We start from the raw sequence: 20,338 nt of genomic DNA on the forward strand, positions 1-20,338 counted from the left end.
ATCTCCCCTCTGTCTCATCGCACAGGCCTCCTTTGTCTTCCCCCAAGTTCTGAGTGCAGCCTCAGGGCCTTTGCACTCACCATTGCAGCTGCCTAAGACACTCTGTCCCTGATCTTGTCATGGCTGGCTCAGTCCTGCTATTCAATCCTCAGCCCCAAAGTCACCACCTCAGAGAGGCCATCCCTGACTACCTCTGTCCTCTGTGAAATTGACCTCCGATCCCCCGGGCACCAGAAAGCATCTTGCTCCCTGTTTCTCTCTGTGTTTAGTGTCTGTCTCCCTCAAACTTCTGAACTGTGAGCTCCTTGGGGGAGGACCTGTATCCTCTATCCCACAACCCCCCTCCTGAGTCGGAATTCAAACCCAGGTCTAGGGGTCTCAGCATGCATGCTCCTAACCAATGTCCCCTCCACCCCAGCTCAAATGCTCTCCCCAAGTGACCCCCTCTTTTGATGCCCCAGGCCCCACACTCTCTCTCTGCCATCTCTAATCGGTCACCAATCCACAGTTACCACGGGATTTCAGGGGAGGGGCTGTTGGCACCCGAAGCCAGTGGCAGTCTGAGCCTTGTCTGCTGGATGAGTCCTTCCTTGTGCCTCAGTTTCCTCTCTGGACTCCTGCCCCCAGCTCCCTCCGTGTGGGTGCTCCAGTGCCTCCATTTCCCCATCTGGCCTCTATCCCTGAACAGCTCAGGCTGGGTGGTGGCCTCTGTCCCTACATTCTTTTCTGGGTTCTACTGCTGAACTCCCTTCTGAGTAGTGCCCTAGGCCTCAGTTTCCCCTTCTGAATCTACCTCAGACCCTCTGGGCTGAGTAACCCTGAGAGCCTCAGTTTCCTAATCTGGCTCTACGCCCTGGGATGCCTATGGCTGGGTGACCCCTATATCTCATTTCTCTGGCTGGGTTCTCTATCTCTGAGCCTCTTTTAGGTATGGTCCCATTCCTCAGTTTCCCCAACAGCAGATGTAGAGGAGGATTGGCTGGGATCCCAGTAGCAAAGAGCTGGGAGACCCGCCCCCTTCCGTCACCAGGCCTGACCCTGGGGCACCCACCTCGGGAGTCAAGCTCACTTGTCGGCTCCACGGCTCTGACGCACAAGGGCCTTATCAGGCTCCCATCAGGTAGGAAGCAGCTGTGGCAGGAGGGGTGCACCCACCAGACCCTCAATCTCTCCAGAACCTTGACCTCTCCCATGGGCCCTGCCCCAACTCAAGCGTGGGAAAGAAGGCCCCTCAGCCATTGCCTGCCCAGTGTGGCTTACGCACAGGGCCAGTCAGGGCTCAAATCCCAGCTGTGTGACCTCGGGCAAGTGACTTTGCCTCTCTGGGCCTGTTTCCCCCATTTGTAAATGGAAATGCTTATAGGACCTCAGGAAGTGTTAAGTATAGGCCCTGGCTATTAAGAGTAAGCCCTGGACGACTTACAGCTACTATGATTAACACGAGTAATTCTCAAAATTGTCAGTGGAGGCCTCCTCCGGAGTCAGGTCAGACCCTGCCCTCAAACCTGATGAGGCTTCAGAATGAGGCTGGGTCCTTTCCCTTAGGAAACCAGAGAGAGAACACACCCCCATCTAAGAGTCTCCCTGGGTGTGGAGATCCCAGCAGGCTCTGAGGACAGCCCCTCTGAAGAAGGGAGCGAACAGCTAAGGAAACTGAGGCAGAGGGCTGGCTCCCCAACTAGGGTTTAGGGACTTCTAGCCACCCTTGCTCTGGGACTCACCTTGACCCGAGAACTTGGGGGGAGAAAGGGCAGCCAAGAGGTGTAGGAAGCAGGTATGAGTTAACTCCATCTGCAGGAGAGGCAGAAGGAACCCCCCGCGAGCCGTGTCCACCCCACAAGCCATGTCCCCACCGTGAACCATGTCCACACCCTAATGGCCTTACCCAGGACCAGGAGATGGAAACCTGATTTCTGGAGGACCCCCTGCCCCAGCCCTCTGGCAGTTTCCAGGCCCCCATTCCTGGCCTCACTGCCCTGACAGTTCCAGAATGTCATTCTCCGAGGCTCTGAGAGGGTGTCCCAGAAGGAGGGAAGCAGGGGCTTGTCCAGATGCTGCATTCACACAGCAAGCGTTCTGCCTCTATCCCAGGTGCATGTTTATTTGGAGTAGCTGATGAGGATGAAGGGAAGCTAAAACCTCTCTTGGCAGCCCAGGGTTGGGGAGGGGCAAAGTTCCTAAAATCAAAGGCCGGAGACCCTTCACTGGGGACCCACAGCTGGGGGGCGTCAGAACATAGCTAAGCCCTCATCTCAACTTGGGTAGAGGGTTAGAATCCAGGTTTCTGCTCACCCTTGGCCACGGGGTAAATCCTAACAGGTTCTCCACCCCTCACAGCTGCTCCAGGCTGAATAGCCCCTGTCCAGAGCTCCCATTGTCCAGGCAGGAAATCGAGACCCAGGAGGACCAGATTCAAGGTCACGCAGCTGATGTCCTGCCAAGAATCCCACACCTGTCCCAGGTGCTGACACCTCAGAGCCCCTCTGGGCTCCAGGCCAAGCAGGAGGGGGACCCCTCCTGCCATTCTGCTGATTCGGCAACTGCTGACTCAGCCCTAGAGGAAGTAGAGCCAAGGACTGGTACCCACAGGAGCCCGAGGGTCCTCCAGCCCCCATCACACCTGGCTGGTCAGGGTGTTGGGGGTGGGGGGGGCTCGGGGGTGGAGTCTTCAAGAGACTCAGCATCCAGGTAAGGCCCACACAGGGAGCTCCTTGCTGGGGAGCTCAGGGCTCTGGGTCCAGAGGACCCCAGTTTCCCCCAGGTCTGGCTGGTGGGCCATCTGATGACTGTCTTTGAGCCTAAACACCAGACGCACACAGAGGAATGCCGGGACCACCCGGTGCTCTGGGCTTTCTTCCCAGGGTTCCTTAGATAGGCACCCACCCTGGTCTGGAGAAGCCCCACCTCTGGTACCTGTCTGAACTAAGGAAGAGACACCCCCCCCCCCCACTACCCTCCTAGCTCCAACAAAATCCGACCCTCCAATCCCCTTTAATACATCCCAGGAACAAAGACATCCCCCTTCCTGGGGCAGGGTGGCGCATCTGCTAAGTCTGGGCGCCCCTTTCCGATAGGACAGCGATGGGCATGAGGTTTTAGCCCTGTGGAGGCGGATCTGCACCAATATTGTGTCTTAGACAGGAACCCCCTGCCCACCTCACCGCTCCTCCCCGGCATGCGGAACGGGAGACCCCCGCCCCAGCCGATGTCCGCTGCGCCTCTCACCCGCGACTCGCCCCGGGGTACTCACACGTCCTTGGCGGGCAGCGCCCGGCCCTCCACCACGCGAACATTCAGGGAGCTGCTCTTGGCCATGGCGCCCAGCCCCAAACTTTACGGGCAGAAGGGTGCCCAGGTGCCGAGGCTGGACCACCGAGGGGGCATCTACAGGTCACCAGCTGCGAGCTTGGCGCCCCGTCCCCGGGTCCCAGCGCCGCCTGTGTGAGACGCGGGTAGCTAGGCGGGAGGTTTCCGGAGGAGAAAGAATAGGTGTCCGGGGAGGGGTAGTCCCTCGGACTCTACAGGTAGGAGCGGGGCGCGGGGGAGGCAGAGCGCGCAGGGGGCACCCGCAGCTCTGGCCTCCTGGTCTGGGGCTCCGGGTGGGCGGGCAGGGGGCGGGAGGGGCAGCCCAGGGACCTCCCCCCAATCCCGCCTCCCGCGTGTCCCCCGCCCGTCCCCGGGCCCCCTCGCGCGCCCTCTGCCGGCGCCCCAGCCAAGCGCGCCCGAGCGCACCGGCCACGGAGACCTGGGCGCGCTGAGACTGCCAGGTGGGGAGCGGCCCACTGCCAAGGCGGGCGTGGCCTCTGGCTCGTGGTGAGCTGGCACCGAGCTCAGAAGACACAGCCTGTCCCCTGCCTGCCCTCCCTCCAGCACAGTCGCACCTCCCCAGCCCTCCCCTGCCTCCCATCCCGGTGCCGCCTCCTCGGTCCCAGTCGCGTGCTCTGTGCGGGAGCAGTACCCGCGGTCGGCGGGAGGTGTCGCTAAAGAGGGAGTCTCACATGCCCAGGGGCGAGGAGCGGGGGGGGGGGGGGGGGGGGGCGGGGGGGGTTCCGTTCAGAGTCAAGGGAGGGGCCTCGAACATCCCCTTCCTTCTCGTTTAGTTTCCAATTAAACCCAGACTGTGCGAGCGGCAGCTCTCACGTCACGGGCTGGCACTGCGGGGGAGGCAGCCACGGCCGGAGGGGGGAGGGGAAGTCTGAAGACAACCACGACGGCGGCGACAGAAGTCATTTACAACTCTTTGAACACGTACTGTGTGCCAGGCACTGTTCTAAGCGGTTTCCGGGGATTGTATCGTCTTCGTCCTCACCATAATTCAGTGCACTAAGTGTTATTGCACTACCGCCCTCATTTCATGGATAAAGAAACAGGTTCAGAGGGATTAGATAGCTCAGGGAAGGCCTCAGGCAGTAATTGGCTTGCCTTTCTGGATTTGAATCCTAACTCCACTGCTTGCTAGCTGTGTGGTCTTGAGCAAGTCACTTAACCTCTCTATGCCTTGACTTGCTTTTCTCGTCTGTTCAACAGGAATAACATAGTATTTTGCTCATAGCGTTTTGAGAGAATTGGATGAGATAAAGCAGATACGAAAGAAGCAGATACAGGTCTCAAAAAAATAACGTAAAACATAAAGCACATAAGAAGCTTATAGAAGGGGCGCCTGGGTGGCTTAGTGGGTTAAAGCCTCTGCCTTTGACTCAGGTCATGATCCCAGGGTCCTGGGATCCCCCACATAGGGCTTTCTGCTCAGCGGGGAGCCTGCTTCCCCCTCTTCTCTGCCTGCCTTTCTGCCTGTGATCTCTGTCTGTCAAATAAATAAATAAAATCTTAAAAAAACAAAAAGAAGCTTATAGAAAGGGTTTGCTATTATTATTATTATTACTATTATCCTTCAAGGTATGGCTCAAACATCACATCACCTCTCCTAAGAAGCCTTCCAAGATACCCTTCTATCCCAGACAGAGGTTTCCTTCTCTTTTTCTCTGCTTCTCAGTTCCACGTTTGTCCATTTCTCAAGTGTCAAAACTTGGAGTTTGAAAAACACATCTGAAACAATGCAACAGGAAGAGTCTGTCCCAGGATAGATACTTACACATTTCTCCCCATGAGTTTGTTGTTTACCCGCCTAAGAGTTCTTGGAAGAGCTGGCACCAAGCCTGACTCACTTCGGTCAGCCCAGGGTTGAGCACCAATGGGAAGGCCCCAGCTGAATGATTGCTCCAGCCGACGCCCAGACTGGCGGGACCAGGAGGGCCTGGAACAGCCCCGGGAGTAGCCAGTGATCTGCCTCCCAAGCTCCCCCCTTGACTTCCCACCCAACACTCCAGCCAAGCTTATAAGGGATTCTCTGAGTTCTCCCCACTGCTGGCCGCTGTCTGCTGAGTCTCCAACTTCCAAAGACTGGGCCTCAGTTACCCCATCTGGGATATGGGTCTAGCAGGGCTGGCCCCAAGGCTTACAAGTACTGCAGGGTACCCTTCAGCAGGGTACGAGAGGTGATCCAGGGTCGAATCCAGAACCACGGTGGCCACAAGTGAGTGTTTACCACCCACCTCCTCTGTGCGCCTTACTAGTGATCCCCGAGCCTTATCAGAGGAAAATGGTACTTGCTGTGCACGTGCTGCTTCAAGACAGGCGCCCTGTCCCTTTTCCACCCCCGCATAGGTGAGAGCTTTTGGCTAACCCTTTTTTTTTCTGAGCTCCTGCAGAGATCTCAGATAGGCTCTCCGGCCTCTAGGGACCCCTGATGGAACCTGAGGGGCCCGGTCCTGGGGCCACCTGGGTTGCCAGCCAAACTGCCATCAGCCAACTCGGCCAGTCATCCGGAGCTGAGCAAGAAGTCGCATTCCCAGATGCCCCTCTCCAGGCCCCCAGGGAGGTTATGAAGTCTATGGAATGTGCAGGCCAGGCCTCCAGGGAGCCAGCTCTGTCACCTGTCCAATAACCAGCACTGGAGCCTGAAATGCGCCCGGGACTGTGGCCTCAGTCCTCAAACTTTCCGAATGGCTTGGCCACTTCCTGTTGTTCTGAGAAGTTTTGACTTGAAACTGGCAGAGGGTTTGAGGTCTCCCGGGGCAGCTCCTGTCAAGGGACCAAAGGGTGAAGGGGGCAGAGAGAAGGAGTGTTACCTGCTGGGTGCTACCTAGCTCGGAGAGGAGAGAGTAGACTATCACGAGCACCCAAGCCTGGGCTGTCACGTGGGAAAGTTCTCATCGTTCTCACGGGTTGTTGTGAGAGTTGATCCAGAGGCAGTGTGAGGCAGCTGTCATCATTCCTGGCACCTAGTAGGTGCTCAAGAATTGCTTAGCCTCCTCCCTTTCCACTTCCTCGAAGCCCTTAAAGACAAACCCACGATCATCTTCCGGCCAGCTCTCTCCCTAGCCTAGCGCCCCTGGGACACACACGAGCGCTGCTTTCAGTGGCAGGACACGCTGAGCTCGTGGGATAAGAGCAGAAGTTCTAGCATCCGGTCAACCCAACCTGGGACTGAATTGTGGCACCTACACTGTGAGCTGGGTGTTCTTGGACACCTTCTGGGGGCTTCGGTTTCTTTATCTGTAAATTGGGCATAATAACAGCACCCACCTCATTGCCTGGGTGTGAGGATGGCATGAAGAAAAAGTCAGATGTTTAGCACAGTCTGGCATATAGCAAGGACTTAGCAAGAGTCGTGGCCATAGGAGGAAATCCTGAACCCATGACTGTGCCTGACACCGAGCTCCCCCTAAGTGGAACACCAGGCCCCACCCTGAATTCCAGGGAGTGATGGAGCAACCACACTTCAGTAGCCAGTACGGCTCCAGGCTGCTGCGCAGAAAGAACTTGGGGCTTCGCATCTCAGCAAAGAACTCTGATCGATAGACTCCAAGGTCAGCGATGGCTGTGCCCATCTCCCACTCGATGTTCAGCAACGCCACAGTGGGAACGTGAAACCATCCATGGCAGAATTGACTCCCATGAAAACTGGCAAATGCGACAATGCAGGGGCTTGGGGGGGTGGGGGGTCAGTTCAACAACACACCACTGGGCACCAGATTCCCTAGCCACATAGCCTTCTAGACACTCCTGAACTCAACACTCTTAAGATTTTGCTCCTATCCCCTCTCCCCACATCCACAGTGCCCTCGCCCTACCCTGCCTTCCATTAGGAAAGCCCCTTCCCTCCTTTTCCTGTTCCCTTGTTGATCTCCCACCCATACAACTAGATAAAAACGAGGAGGGGTGGGGCTAGCAAAGTAGAGACAATGTCGTGTCAATATCATGGACTATGACATGGTTGTTAAGAAGGATATGCTCAGGGGGCGCCTGGGTGTCTCAGTAGGTTAAAGCCTCTGCCTTTGGCCTAGGTCATGATCCCAGGGTCCTGGGATCGAGCCCCGCATCGGGCTCTCCCTGCATCGGGCTCTCCCTGCGTGGGCTCTCTGCTCAGCAGGGACCCTGCTTCCCTTCCTCTCTCTCTGCCTGCCTCTCTGCCTACTTGTGATCTCTCTCTCTGTCAAATAAATAAATAAAATCTTAAAAAAATAATAAAAAAAGAAGGATATGCTCAAAGACTTGGAATGACAGGAAAAAAAATGCTAAAAGAGAAGCCAGAAGTCGTGGGGGAAACACAACCATCTCCGTACCACCATCCGGATGCCACAGACAATTATGTGTATATTCTTTGTATGAATATTCCTTTTATTCAGCTGATCTGCGTCGAGGGCCTACTGTGTCCCAGGCAGTGGGGATACATCGAAGTATAGGACTGCCCAGCCCTGCTCCCCTGGGGCTCTCAGGAGCGTGGGGAGCTGACAAAATTGCTTGCCACTGAAGAAGACACTCTCAGTAGGAAGTAGGAAGTGATACGCAGACGAGAAAGCAGACAAGGGAATCGGGCAGCAGCAGAGGGCTTCCCCAGACATCAAGACATGAGCTTCTTTTCATCCTCAGAAAATACGCCGCGCTGCCTCCCGTTTCTGAAATCTCGGCTGCCCCAGCTCTGTGGATGGCCTGCAGCCTCCGGAAAGGCAGCCACGACCCCACCCCACCTCCTCAACCCTGCCTGTTGGCACCATTCTGCGACCTTGGTCTCTTGTTCTCTTGTTTTGTGGTATTTTACACGCTCGTCTTATCTCTTAAATGTCAGGGACAATGTCTGATTCATGCCGTGCCTCCCACATCGCTTGGCACGTAAGAAAGACTCAAAACACACTCGCTGGGTTAAATAGAATTCTGTTCCCCTCCGGGGCTGGAATCTGGCCTCTCTCGTGGCGATAATAGTCATATTATTTCTTACTTCCTTTCTGCCCACAGTGCCTAGGACTGCAGCTTCATCTCTGCCAACATACCTTCTCTCTGCTCCATGTCCACCCCCAAACCAGGGGCAGACCCCTCTTCTGGCTCCAGAGACCTGCCTGTCTCTAGACCTCAGTTCCCCTCCTGTGGCCCCATCCCTTCTAAGGCCAAGGCTGGGGCAAGAAAGACAAGCCCTGGCCCAGGTTGGGGGTAAGGAGCGTGTTCTTTGTCTCGGGAACACAAAGCCCCATTTGTGATCGCTGGGCACGATTCTGGGCCGGGAGCCACGTAGGACAGGAGGCTGTGGTGGGAGGAGTGGGCAGGATTTCCACAAACCCCTCCCGTGGGCTGGCTGCCGAGGAAGCAGTCAGTCCCGTCCTCCCACAGCCTGAAACAAGGTATCCGTCTGTCTGTCAGACGCCCCTGCTTCCTCCTTCCCCATCCCTATTCCCCAAGGTGCGCCCCCCCTCCACCCCCTGCCTTGGAATGGAGAAATAGGAAGGGGGAAACCACCCAAGCATGAGACTTGGGGGTGGGGAGAGTGGCTATTTCCAGAGCTGTGCGCTGTGGCCAAGGGCAAGGCCAGCGGAGCAATTGTGTCCCACTGTCACTCAGCAGTCCCACTCACCCTCTCTCCCAGGATGTGGGGATAGACACAGGTGGGGATTTGAGACCTCTGCCTTAGCAGCATGAGAGGGGAGCCCCCAAGAGAAGCTGAAAGCAACACCTTATTTATTTTTTTAAAAAGATTTTATTTATTTATTTGACACAGAGAGAGAGATCACAAGTAGGCAGGCAGAGAGGGATGGGAAAGCAGGCTCCCCGCTGAGCAGAAAGCCTAACACTGGGCTCGATCCCAGGACTGAGATCATGACCAAAGGCAGAGGCCCAACCCACTGAGCCACCCAGGTGCCTCGACACCTTGTTTAAAATAGAAATGCTGAGGCCTGGGTCATGTACCCACAGCTGCAGCCTTCTGAAGACGCGCTGCTTGTATAGGGACATTTTCCTCTCCTCGAAGCTATGAGCAGTTTCAAGGTAAGGATGGGTTATCTCTAAAAACAAAACCAAGGCCCATCACTTCTCAGCCTCTTGTCCTCAGAGGGTCACTTAACTCCCCTGGGCCTCAATTCCCTCATCTGTTATTGGTCACAGGTCCGGCCCCTCCTTGGCCCTCTCTGGTCAGCACCTATCCCATCATCCTTGAATTCTCTACACCAACCTACAGACCTTTATTCTCTTTGTGAAAGGGGGCAGGGTGCACGTCCTCCTGCCTCAGGGCCTTTGCACATGCTCTTCCCCCTACTTGGAATACCTTTGCTTTCTTCTTCTCAGCCCCCCACCCCATCCTTGAGGTCTCAGGTCACACATTACTGCCTCAAAAAAGCTTCCCTCCCTGCTCCTTGCACCCTAGACTTCTCTCCCTAGTCCAGAGTGGCTGTACCACTTGGAATTCCCACCAACAGCGTAAAAGTGATCCAGATTTTCTGCCTCCTCGCGGTCATCACCGTGTTTGTCTTAGCCAGTCTGATAGGTGCACCATCAGCCTGTATGCCCCATGAGGGCAGTTTCTGCCTTATCCACTGCTGTATCTTCACACACTCTCTAGTACCGAGTAGGTGCTCAATAAACATTTGCCCGCCAAAAAACACCTCTAAGAGAACAGAAATTCAAAAGGGAGGATGCATACTAGCTTCACGACAATGACATCCTCTGAAGAGACAAGGAAGGTAATGAACCTGTACAGGGAAAGATCCAAGGGGGGGCTCGGCTGTATCCGGACCATTGTGGTTAAGAGGGTGCTCTCCACACCCAGGTGGCCCAAATTCAAATCCCACCTTAGACCTGACATGATGCATGAAGGAAAAAGTGGCAAATCAGGTCATCAAACTTCAAAACCTTGCTCTGCAAAAGACCATGCGAAGAGAATGAAAAGATCAGCTCTGCCTGGGAGAAAATATCCAGCAGAGGATTATCTGGAACATTGAGACCTGTATCTAGAATATATAAAGACGTTCTCAAAACTCAACAGCTAAGAACAATTCATTAGAACACAGGCAACATATATGAACAGATATTTTGCTGAAGGGGATGGCAAAGAGGCACACAAAAAGATGTTCATCGTCATCGCAGCCAGTAGAGAAATACCAAGGAAAACCACAGTGAGACCTCACGGCATACCTACCGCACTGGCTAAGGCAAACACGGTAATGACCATGAGGAGGCAGAAAATCTGGATCACTGTTTGCTGTTGGTGGGAATTCCAAGTGGTACAGCCACTCTGGAAAAGACTCGAGCAGCTTCCTTAACAATTGTGCTCACGGGCGTCTATTCTGGAGGGAGGAAAACTGATGCTCACACAAAAACCAGGACATGAATCTTCACAGTGGCTTTCTTCATGAGAGCCCCAAACGGCATCTAATCCAAACATCCTTCCACCCAAATGGTTCACCAAGCACGGCACATCCACCCCGTGGCATGCTACTCAGTGATCAGAGAGCGTAAACACTGATGCGTGTGGCTAGTGGGATGGATCTCAAGAGAATGAAGCTGAGTACAAAAGACAGTCTCACAGGTTGCATACTGTCCAATTCTACTTACAGAACATCCTTGAGGTAACATAACTGTAGAGATGGAGAACAGATACATAGTTGCCTCTGGCAACTATGAGGCAGGAGGGAGGGAGGTGGTCCTAGCTATCGGTAGCATGAAGGATCTCTGTGAGGAATGTTCTGTAGGTAGCTTGATTGTGGCGGTCATAGGAGTCTATGTGTGATAACTTTTTTTTTTTTAATATTTTATTTGACAGACAGTGATCACAAGTAGGCAGAGAGGCAGGCAGAGAGAGAAGGAGAAGCAAGCTCCCTGTTGAGCAGAGAGCCCAATGCGGGGCTCGATCCCAGGACCCTGGGATTCTGACCTGAGCCGAAGGCAGAGGCTTTAACCCACTGAGCCATCCAGGCGCCCCCATGTGTGATAACTTTGCATTGAACTAAATACACACACACACACACACAGGAGCGCATGTAAAACCATGAGATCTGAATAAGGTTGGCGGATTGTCTTGATGCCAATTTCTTGGTGGTGATTGTGTCCTGCAGGGTGCAGGATGGAATCCCTGGGGGAAACAGAGTGAAGGGAAATGGGATCTCACCGTGTTGCTTCTTCAACAGCGTGTGTATCGAGAAGGGTCTCTAAACAAAAAAGTCTTCCAGGAGCTACACGTCTATTAGAATGACGTTCAAGAAACCCACCAGTACCAACTGCAGGCAAGGCTACGGAGTGGCGAGGAGACCGCTCATGCTTTGCTGGCGTGAATATAAAAATGGTACAGCCACTTGGAAAAAGTTTGCTGTTTTTTATACAATTAGACACAGACTTACCATATGACTCAGCAAGCTTACTCCTATATACTTACATGGAGCAGAATGAAAGCTTATGTTCACACAAAAAACTGTACATGAACACAGGCTATATTTGTAATCGCCTGGAACGAGAGATGACCCAGCAGGGGGCTGACTAATGAGACCATGATGTAAAATCAAATACTACTCCGCAATGGAAAAGAATGAAATACAGGTACACATGTGGACGTGAATGAATCTCAGAGGAACGCTTCTGGGTTACAGAAGTCAGACTCCAGCGGCCACAAAGCAGAGAATTCCGTTTCTGATATTCTGGAAAAAGCACACCCACTGGGACAGAGAACGGGTCAGTGAGAGGTTGCCAGGGGCTGGGGTGGGAACGAGGGTTGATTATGGAGCATGGGGACGGCAGGGGGTGAGGGAAGCATTTTGTGTCTTGGCCTTGGTGGTGGTTACACGACTCTGCGCATTTACTAAAACTCACAGAACTGTATGTGAAAGAAAATAGGAAGTTTACGGTATGTAAATTATACCTCAATGTTTTTAAGTAAGAAAATATTAGGTCATGTATCTCATAACTTCACATCGATTTATGTAGAAGGATGTATTTGCAATTTAATGCAATGTCCTCAAAGGGAAAATGTATATTATTTCAGCTCCTTTCTAAAAATATGCTCTAACAAAATGCTTAGGAGTTGTTTTTAGCGATTTAGGGATTATAAGTATAGGTGTGGTTTTTTGCTAATAGTGTTCTTCTACGATAAGAAAATGCAATTCTTTACATGAAAAAATTATTTAAAACAGGAAACTAAAATGATAGAAAGCAAAGACGAGAAGATGCTAGCGTGTGTTATTTCTGGGTGGAGGACCCAGGGGTATTACTCTGGGCATTTTTCCCTAATACCTTTCCCTGGAGTACTGTTTTAAGAATTAAAATTGATATGGGGCACCTGGGTGGCTCAGTGGGTTAAAGCCTCTGCCTTCTGCTCAGGCCACGATCCCAGGGTCCTGGGATTGAGCTCCGCATCGCATCGGGCTCTCTGCTCAGCAGGGAGCCTGCTTCCTCCTTTCTCTCTCTCTGCCTGCCTCTCTGCCTACTTGTGATCTCTGTCAAATAAATAAATAAAATCTTTAAAAAAAAAGAATTAAATTGATATTATATAGAGAGCGCTTAGTAACTGTGGTTGCCCAAACTATGTCAGCTCCTCCCTCCCATATCCTCCAGATCTGGATGATGGGTCCCTTCCAAGCCGGTCTCCGCTGGGTAGTGCTGAGCTTTCTCTAACCAGGCTAGGAGGTTCCCGGAGACTTGGCCAGGGTAGCCCCATCCCCAGCAAAGGGAGTTGACCCTCAAAGAGCTGCAACACAGTAGGCCCTCAGCACCCTGCCTGGGACCTGGCCAAACAGTAGGTGCCTAATAATTATTCTTTTGAACAGACAACTGAGCGTGCAGCCGCGATAGAGGTGTCCTATCCCACCCAGCCAGGAAGAAGCTTGACCAGACACGGCGCACCGAGGGACCCACCTCCTTCTCACCGCACCCCAGTTTAGATTTGAGAGTTAAAGCCCTCTCTGGGATGGGCAGAGCGCGCTCCCTTCCCAGCTGCCCCCGCACCTCGCTCAGTCCCTCCCAGGATGGATGCCCCTGGCCTCAAGCAGGCAACGGAATGTTGTGTGGTTAGTTGCCTGGGCAACTGGGGCCTGCTTGGTGGCTGCCTTCTTGGAGTACAAGAGCTCGCTGCCACGCTGCCCTCAACCTGAAACCCCCAGGGCCTTCTGAGCGAGCGCAAGACTCCTGCCTTGTGGAAAGGAAGCCCCGGGATAATTGCAGGGAGAATGGCCGTGCCCTGGGAGGAATATTTCCGACTGGCCTTGCAAGAGAAAGTGCCCGAGTGAGTGCTTTGGAATGGAACTGCAGGGGAAGGGTGGAAGGGGGGCAGAAGCAGGTGGGATGACCCATGCCTTCCCCTTGCCTGTGTCGCACAGCTTCCTTGGGTGGTTCCTGGTGGCGTACTACTGTCCCCACTTCACAGAGGAAGCAACTGAGGCTCAGAGGAAAGTGGCCTCTGGGCTAGTTAGGGCAGAGCTAGCAGCCCAGGCCTCTCCTCTGTTCCTGATCCCCACCCCTGGCTGACATCCAGCTGAGATTAAATACTTTGGACAGAGGGGGAAAGGAATTCTGTGAACTCCTGCTCTGCTCTCACTTCGAACTCTGCATTTACAAGGAGGAGTGGAGGAAGCTTGTGGGGTACCTCCTTTGTGTTCTGCAGCGGCTGAGAGTCCCAGGCTCAGGGCTAGAGTCGGGACCGGTGCCGGGACTGCCCTGCTGAACAGAATGTTCAAGCATCCCTTCTGCTGTCTACACAGCCACCGTGTAGGGCCGTGCACAACCCCTCCCACCGCCCAACACACACAGCCCAGCAAGACTCCAGATCCCAGCCACCTCCTGGAGCCCTCGCAGGGAGGTCTAGGGGAGGTCTCACAGCCTTCCAGCCTTCTGGCCACAGCTTGGCCACAGCAAGTAGCTGATCTCCCCTGCACCCCATTCAGCCTTCCACCAACCCCCTCCTTCCAGTTCACCTGGAATTCCCCTTTCTCTCCTTTCTCAACCCCGCCCCTGTCACTGCATCAACTCTGCTCTCAAACTGAGCGTGACTGCCCTCTTCTCCTCTCCCCTACGACCACCGGATCAGACCCACACTGTCTCTGTGTTATCCCAGAACCCCTTCACCATCTCCTGCAGCTGCCCTGCCTCTCCTATGGTTCTCGGCCCCCACAGCAGCCTTGAGAGCCTTCTACAATCCAAAGTCCTTCTCTTGAGGCCTTGGCATTGGCCATTCCCTGCTGGTATCCACGTGTTGACCTCCTCTTGCCCCACGGGTCTCTGCCCAGGTGACCTCAGGGTCTCCTCGGAGAGACATTTTCATCTCCCCATTGAAAGACTTTCTTTCGTCTGCTTAATACTTCATCAGACACCTACCATGTCCTGGCCTTATTTATTATCTGTTAGCTTTATTTCCTGTGCCCCCACCCCAGCAGAATGCCAGCTTCTGGAAGGTGGGGATTTTGTCTGCCTTGCTCACACTTGCACTGCCCCCCGCCCCCCCGTGCCTAGAAAGGTGCCCAGCAGAGTAGTTGCTCTGTACAATATGTTGAATGAATGAACAACTCAACAACTAGTATATGACTCATGGGGGCATTTCAAGCACTAGAGGGGAGTTTGGGGGCCCTGGATCTTGCCTCCTTCATTCCCATCTCCCCCTTGGAGCCCCTCCAGGAAGATCCCAGAGCACAATGTGGACCGCCTCCCGCCGGTGCTGCGCCTCCTGGAGAAGAAGCAAGAGCTGATGGATGCGGACCGGGACCTGCAGGCCCAGAAGGAGGTGAGCCTCCACTGCAGTCCCTGAGACTTTTTCGGACCCTGGGCAAAAAAAGAAAAAGAAAAAGAAAAAAAAAGGTGGTGAGCAGGGCTTGGGAAATAATGCAGCCGGCTTACTAGCTACAGAGTCTGAGATGGGTCTTTTCACCACTCTGAGCTTGGGTTTCCTATCAATGATCAAGTGAGATCAGCTGATGCACATAAGTGCTCACTGAGCACCTACTACGTGCATGATACGGCACTGGGATCTAGAAGTCTCACCACGGTCCCCCTCCGTGGGATTCACAGTCTAAAGGAGACACATGTCCAGGTGGGGACGCACTGAGAGGAAGCCCCTATCTCCACCAAGGGTGGTCAGGATGGGCTTCCTGAAGGAAGTAATGTCTAGGGATGGGCAAATGGCAAGTCAGCTTATCCCGCAGAAGGGGGGTTTGGGTGAGGAGGGAGAAGATGGCAGAGGGAAGGGCGCATACAAAGATTGGAAGACAAGGACAAAACACAGGAGGACGAGTGTCTAGAAGACAGTGTCAGAGGAAAGGAGTAAAATGAGACCAGAAGGAAGGACAGGGACGGTGGCATGCAGGGGCATTCAGGCTTCATCATGCATGGTAGGAGCATTAGGTGGATTTGAGCAGGGGTGTAGGGACTAGATCAGGGACTACAGACGACAGAAGTAGGAACCCGAAGGTGCTGTATAACTTGAACCCCCAAACACACACAGAAACCCACCCCTCACCTCTCCCCAGGTGTCCCAGGCTATGACGGCAGCCCAGAAACAGCGCTGGGAACAGTTGGAACAGAAGGAGCGGGAGCTAAAGGGATCTTTTGTCCACTTTGACAAGTTCTTGCAGGTGGCTGGATATGGCTGGGGGAGGGGAGGCAGTTCATCGGGTCACAAAGTCACCATCCTGTCGGGGCCAGACCTGCATGTGAATTTTAAAAGTGGGCTTATTGGAGGCCCCTGAGCAGCTCAGTTGGTTAAGTGTCTGCTCATGACCTGAGCCCAGGGTCCTGGGATCCAGCCCCACCTTGAGCCCCACGTCTGGCTCTCTGTTCAGCAGGTAGTCTGCTTTTCTCTCTCTCTCTCTCCCCCTGCGCCTCTCCCAACTTATGCTCTCTTTGACTCAATTACTCTCTCTCAAATTAATAAACAAAATTGTTTTTTTTTTTTTTTAAGTGGGCTTACTGGGGCGCCTGGGTGGCTCAGTGGGTTAAAGCCTCTGCCTTCGGCTCAGGTCATGATCCCAGAGCCCTGGGATCAAGCCCCACATCAGGCTCTCTGCTTGGCGGGGAGTCTGCTTCCCCCTCTCCCCTCTCTCTGCCTGAATCTCTGCCTACTTGTGACTTCTATCAAATAAATAAATAAAATCTTAAAAAAAAATAAGCATTTTTTAAAAATAAATAAATAAATAAATAATGGGCTTACTAATACGAGAGGGAGTAGTAGGAAATACGCACGCACTGCCTGAGGCATTTGAGTTTTTTAAAAAACACAGGGGTAAGTGAGGGACCAAAATCAGAGATCCTGGCTGAGTCTGCCCACAGGCCATCTGTGTGCTACCTCCCGCGCGGCGTGCGGGTGTTGGGGCGGGTAGAAGCGGTTAGCCCCGCGCGCTCCCCAGTCGTGAGGGCAGTCGCCTCCTTTCTGTCCGCCTCCCCAGGACACCGAGGCCCGGCGCAGCCGCGCGCTGCAGAGGGCGGCAGAGGAGCGGCTGCAGGCGAGCCGCCAGGAGGCCGAAGCACAACGGCTTAGGATCCAGCTGGAGGAGCTGCAGCGGGAGCGCGCGCGATTGCAGCGCCGGCTGGAGCGCCTGGAGCCCTGCGCGCGCCTGCTGGGCCAAGTGTTGGAGCTGCTGCCGGAGGTGAGGCCCTGCAGGAGGTTTTGGGGCTCGGCGCCACCGCGCAGCATCGCATAGCCTCTGGGACGGCTTTCCGGGTGTGCACTACTGGAGTGCTGACTGTATGCCAGGAATCACCATTTATTGAGCACTGGCTGTATGCCTGGGGACAAAGTTTGTTCTTCAATTCTCCCCAAAGCCCGGTGAAGTGAGTCTTGCTCTTGTCTACCGCATTTTATAAATGGGGAAACCGAGGCTCACAATGGTAACTTGCACTCAGGGACACAAAGGCGAAGGGGGAGGTGGTGTATCCAGGCACTCAGTACCAGTTGAACGGAACAATCACGGGAGTGAGGCTGGGCTAGGCTTAATGCTGGAGTGGGGAGGGGCGGGACGAGCCTTCATTTCTAGGGTAGGCGCTGTGTGATGCCCTCCTTTGGCACATGGGCTAACCGAGGAGGAAGCGCCGGAGGGCCAGGTAGCATGGAGACCCCATCTTGACCCCACCCCAGTTCCAGGACGTCCCCGAGCTGGTGGCGCGCTTCGACGGCCTGGCCGATATGCAAGCGGCGCTGAGGCTCACGGAGCGCCAGCTGCAGGCGGAGTTGGAGGAGGCCCGCGCGCGGCTGCAGAGGCTGCGGGACGCGGGGCAGGACGAGCTGCTGGGGCAGAGCCAGCGGCGAGCGCAGCTGCTGGAGCGCCTGGAGGCTGCGAGGGAGCGAACGCTGCGCTGGGTACGGCCCTGCCGGGAGGAGGCGCCCACCCGGGACCCCAGCCGCCCATCACCCGAGACGAGTGCCAAGGTTCCTAAGATCAGAAGGACCGATGCTTACCCCGGACGGTCGGCGGCGCTAACGGGCAGGTGCAAGCATCAGAAAGCGCTTTAGGGCACCGGGGGCCTGGCCCAGCAGATCCTGACCCCTTGCCTGCTTTCCTCCCGCCAGGCGCCTCTGCGCCCCTGGAGGGAAGCGGACAGGCCCCAGCCCTCCTCAGCAGGCTCCAACCCTGATCTGGAAGTGGGCGGGGTGTTCTTCAGGAATCCAAGTGGATTCAGATCCAGAACACAGCAGCTGAGAAGACCCTTGTCCTGGGCCGCAGCAGAATGGCGGTGCTGAACCTGTTCCAGCTGGTGTGCCAGCACAAGGCGCAGCCCCCCACCCTGGCCATCGAGGACACCGAGGGGCAGCTGGAGCAGGTGCGCTCCCTCTTCTGTCCCCTCCCACCCCCATACCCTCAGGAACCTCACCTACGCTGCGCTAAGCATGATTCTCTGTGAGCCAAGCTGCTGGCACTCCAGAGGTGGGCTCGGTGGCCTTCTGGGACCCCTGCCGAGGAGGCCTGGGTTGGGTCTTGGCTCCGAGGGGCATCTGCTCCGTGGCCACAAGAAAGTCATGCTCCTCTCTGGGTCTCAGTGCTCTCACCTGTGCCCAGGGGCTGAGGGTGTGTACTGACCACGCACTTGTTCATGACAAGAGTCTGTCCTTTGTCCCAGGGTCAAACAGCACAAACAAGTGACAACATTGATGAGAAACCCAGGTGGAGACTCACCTTTAATTAACCCCTGACCCTCTTGCTCCCTGCATGGACGGGCCTCAGCTTCCCTAGGGAGGGAGAGGATGGGGCTGGGTCCTTGTCTTTCTTTCTGCAGAAATGCATCACAGATGGTGTACAGAAGTGTACCAAGTCATTCAAGTTTGCAAGGCTGTAGAACGTGTGACATGGTTTACAACAGAAAGGGGGTGGGGTGGCTCTGACTTCAGATGCCTCCGTGGCTTCTAATGGGGCCCCAAAGCATGGTCCCTTTCAGTGGAAGAAATATGAAAGGCCCAGCTGCCCCTGCCACTCCTGTCCTGCACCCCACACCCCGGATCCCAACCAGACATGGAGAACTCGGGCCCCGGGAGCCTACCTTTGTGCCACGGGCCGAGTGGGACAGGTCTGTGGACACCACTGTTCTCTCAAGTGTGGCCCGGCACCCTGAGCTACATGAGACGACTCCAGGAGGGACAGAGGCTCAGGATGGAACAGGCAAAAACCTGTCCCTTTTCAACCGACTCTGATCCTACCAAGGAGATGGGGCGAGTGAGTGTGCCTTTAACCCCTGTGGGGCTCCCTGGGCCCGAGCCTCACGCCCCCTCCAGGCAACAGCGGAGTGCAAGAGTCACCTGGGTTTCTTGTGCCTTGTGTTTTTCCACTGCCCCTCCGCTTGTGACAAGGGGTAACTTGATTCTGTTTTTGTTAGAATTGTTTTCCTTTTCAAGTGTGACAAAGGGGAAGGGAGAGCCCAAGGGTAAGTTGGCCTCCAGTTCTGGCTCTTGGCAGTGGACATTAAATTCATTATCAATAAATAAGTGACTTAAAAGGAAATATGGGAGGTTAACCCATGGGGACGAGAGCAGGTCAAACACCAGTGAATGTGAGTGATCCGATTCAAAGGGGGGAAAATGAATTAAGGGAAGTGAAAATACTCGTTTAATTTTAATGCAGATGATAACCAGGTAGGAAAACGGAGAGTGTCTGCTTGCAGGCCAGTTAGGAGGCTTGGATGGAGGCCCAAAGGACCCAGAACAGTCTAGGGCAGGTTGGCCAGCCCCTGGGAACCACTGCCATCACTTTTAATAGGGGTCTCCACCCCCAACCCGTGCTCTGCAGCATCCTGTGTTGGGGACATGGCGGAACTGGACACTCAGGGGCTGGGATGTGACTGGCTGTGTTGGGGACCCACAGGTGAAGCTGTTCATCCTGGACCTCTCCGCCATGCTGGCCAGTCTTCGTCAGGCCGAGCCCACACCTGCCTCCCAGCCCTGACCCAGGTAAGCAGAGGGACAGGGTGGCCTCCCACCCTGAAAGGAGGTGCACATTTCCTGTGGGGTGTGTGCTAAGAGGTCCTCACCTGAGAGATGGGAGGGGGCTGTGTCCGCTCAGACTACTGTGGGAAGTACAGAACCGGCATATAGCAAGTACTAAATAAATGTGGGCCATGTGGGGGGCACCAATTTGTCATCCACCACATGGCCTGGGACCAGATCCTCCCTCCCAGGGCAATCACGGCATTAAACAAGCTGATGTGTGTCAGGGGTTTGGAATGAAGCCTGATGCAAATTCTGGTAAATTCTAGAAGAGTGTTTGGTAAGTAAAGTAAAATAGGACCAGCACAGGGGCCACACAGCAAGCACCCACAAGTGGGCACCTGTCACAAGGCCTCCTCTATTGTGGATCCGTGGCCTGAGAATCCAACTGCTGGAGGCTGTCCTTAACCTTCCCAGGACCCCACATTGGGGCTGGAGAGCACTGGGCTCGGAGGGTGGAGGCCAGGACGGGTTCTGACCTGTGGGTGTGGTGGGGGCCATGTGAGTCCCCTTCACAGCCAGAGGAGAAGCCGCTGAGCCCTCTGCCCCACACCCCACCTCCCACCCCGAGCCACCACTCTCTTGACTGTTGGCCACAGTAGCTGGGGCTTTCATAGCTGGGTCCGCCCC

At 54.8% G+C, this 20,338-nt stretch overlaps 2 protein-coding genes across 2 annotated transcripts in view; one reads left to right on the forward strand and one right to left on the reverse strand.

The window, feature by feature from the left end:
• The window catches only part of RASAL1 (RAS protein activator like 1), a 28,574-nt gene extending 24,921 nt beyond the window's left edge, over positions 1 to 3,653 (reverse strand). The window contains exon 1 of the mRNA XM_047697546.1: positions 3,251 to 3,653. Coding sequence (XP_047553502.1) covers positions 3,251 to 3,315 — 65 coding nt within the window. The 5' untranslated portion in view covers positions 3,316 to 3,653. The remainder of the gene's footprint in view (positions 1 to 3,250) is intronic.
• On the forward strand, positions 3,314 to 20,291 carry CFAP73 (cilia and flagella associated protein 73). The gene is made up of 8 exons (XM_047696517.1): positions 3,314 to 3,355; positions 3,713 to 3,813; positions 14,920 to 15,025; positions 15,768 to 15,872; positions 16,683 to 16,883; positions 17,372 to 17,593; positions 17,896 to 18,054; positions 19,587 to 20,291. Exons 1-8 carry the CDS (start codon positions 3,314 to 3,316, stop codon positions 19,665 to 19,667), a joined length of 1,017 nt encoding a protein of 338 aa, XP_047552473.1. The 3' UTR covers positions 19,668 to 20,291.
• The last annotated feature ends 47 nt before the right edge of the window (positions 20,292 to 20,338 follow it).

The sequence above is a fragment of the Lutra lutra genome, chromosome 12 (genome assembly GCF_902655055.1).
Source record: "Lutra lutra chromosome 12, mLutLut1.2, whole genome shotgun sequence".
Taxonomy (NCBI): Eukaryota; Metazoa; Chordata; class Mammalia; order Carnivora; family Mustelidae; genus Lutra; species Lutra lutra.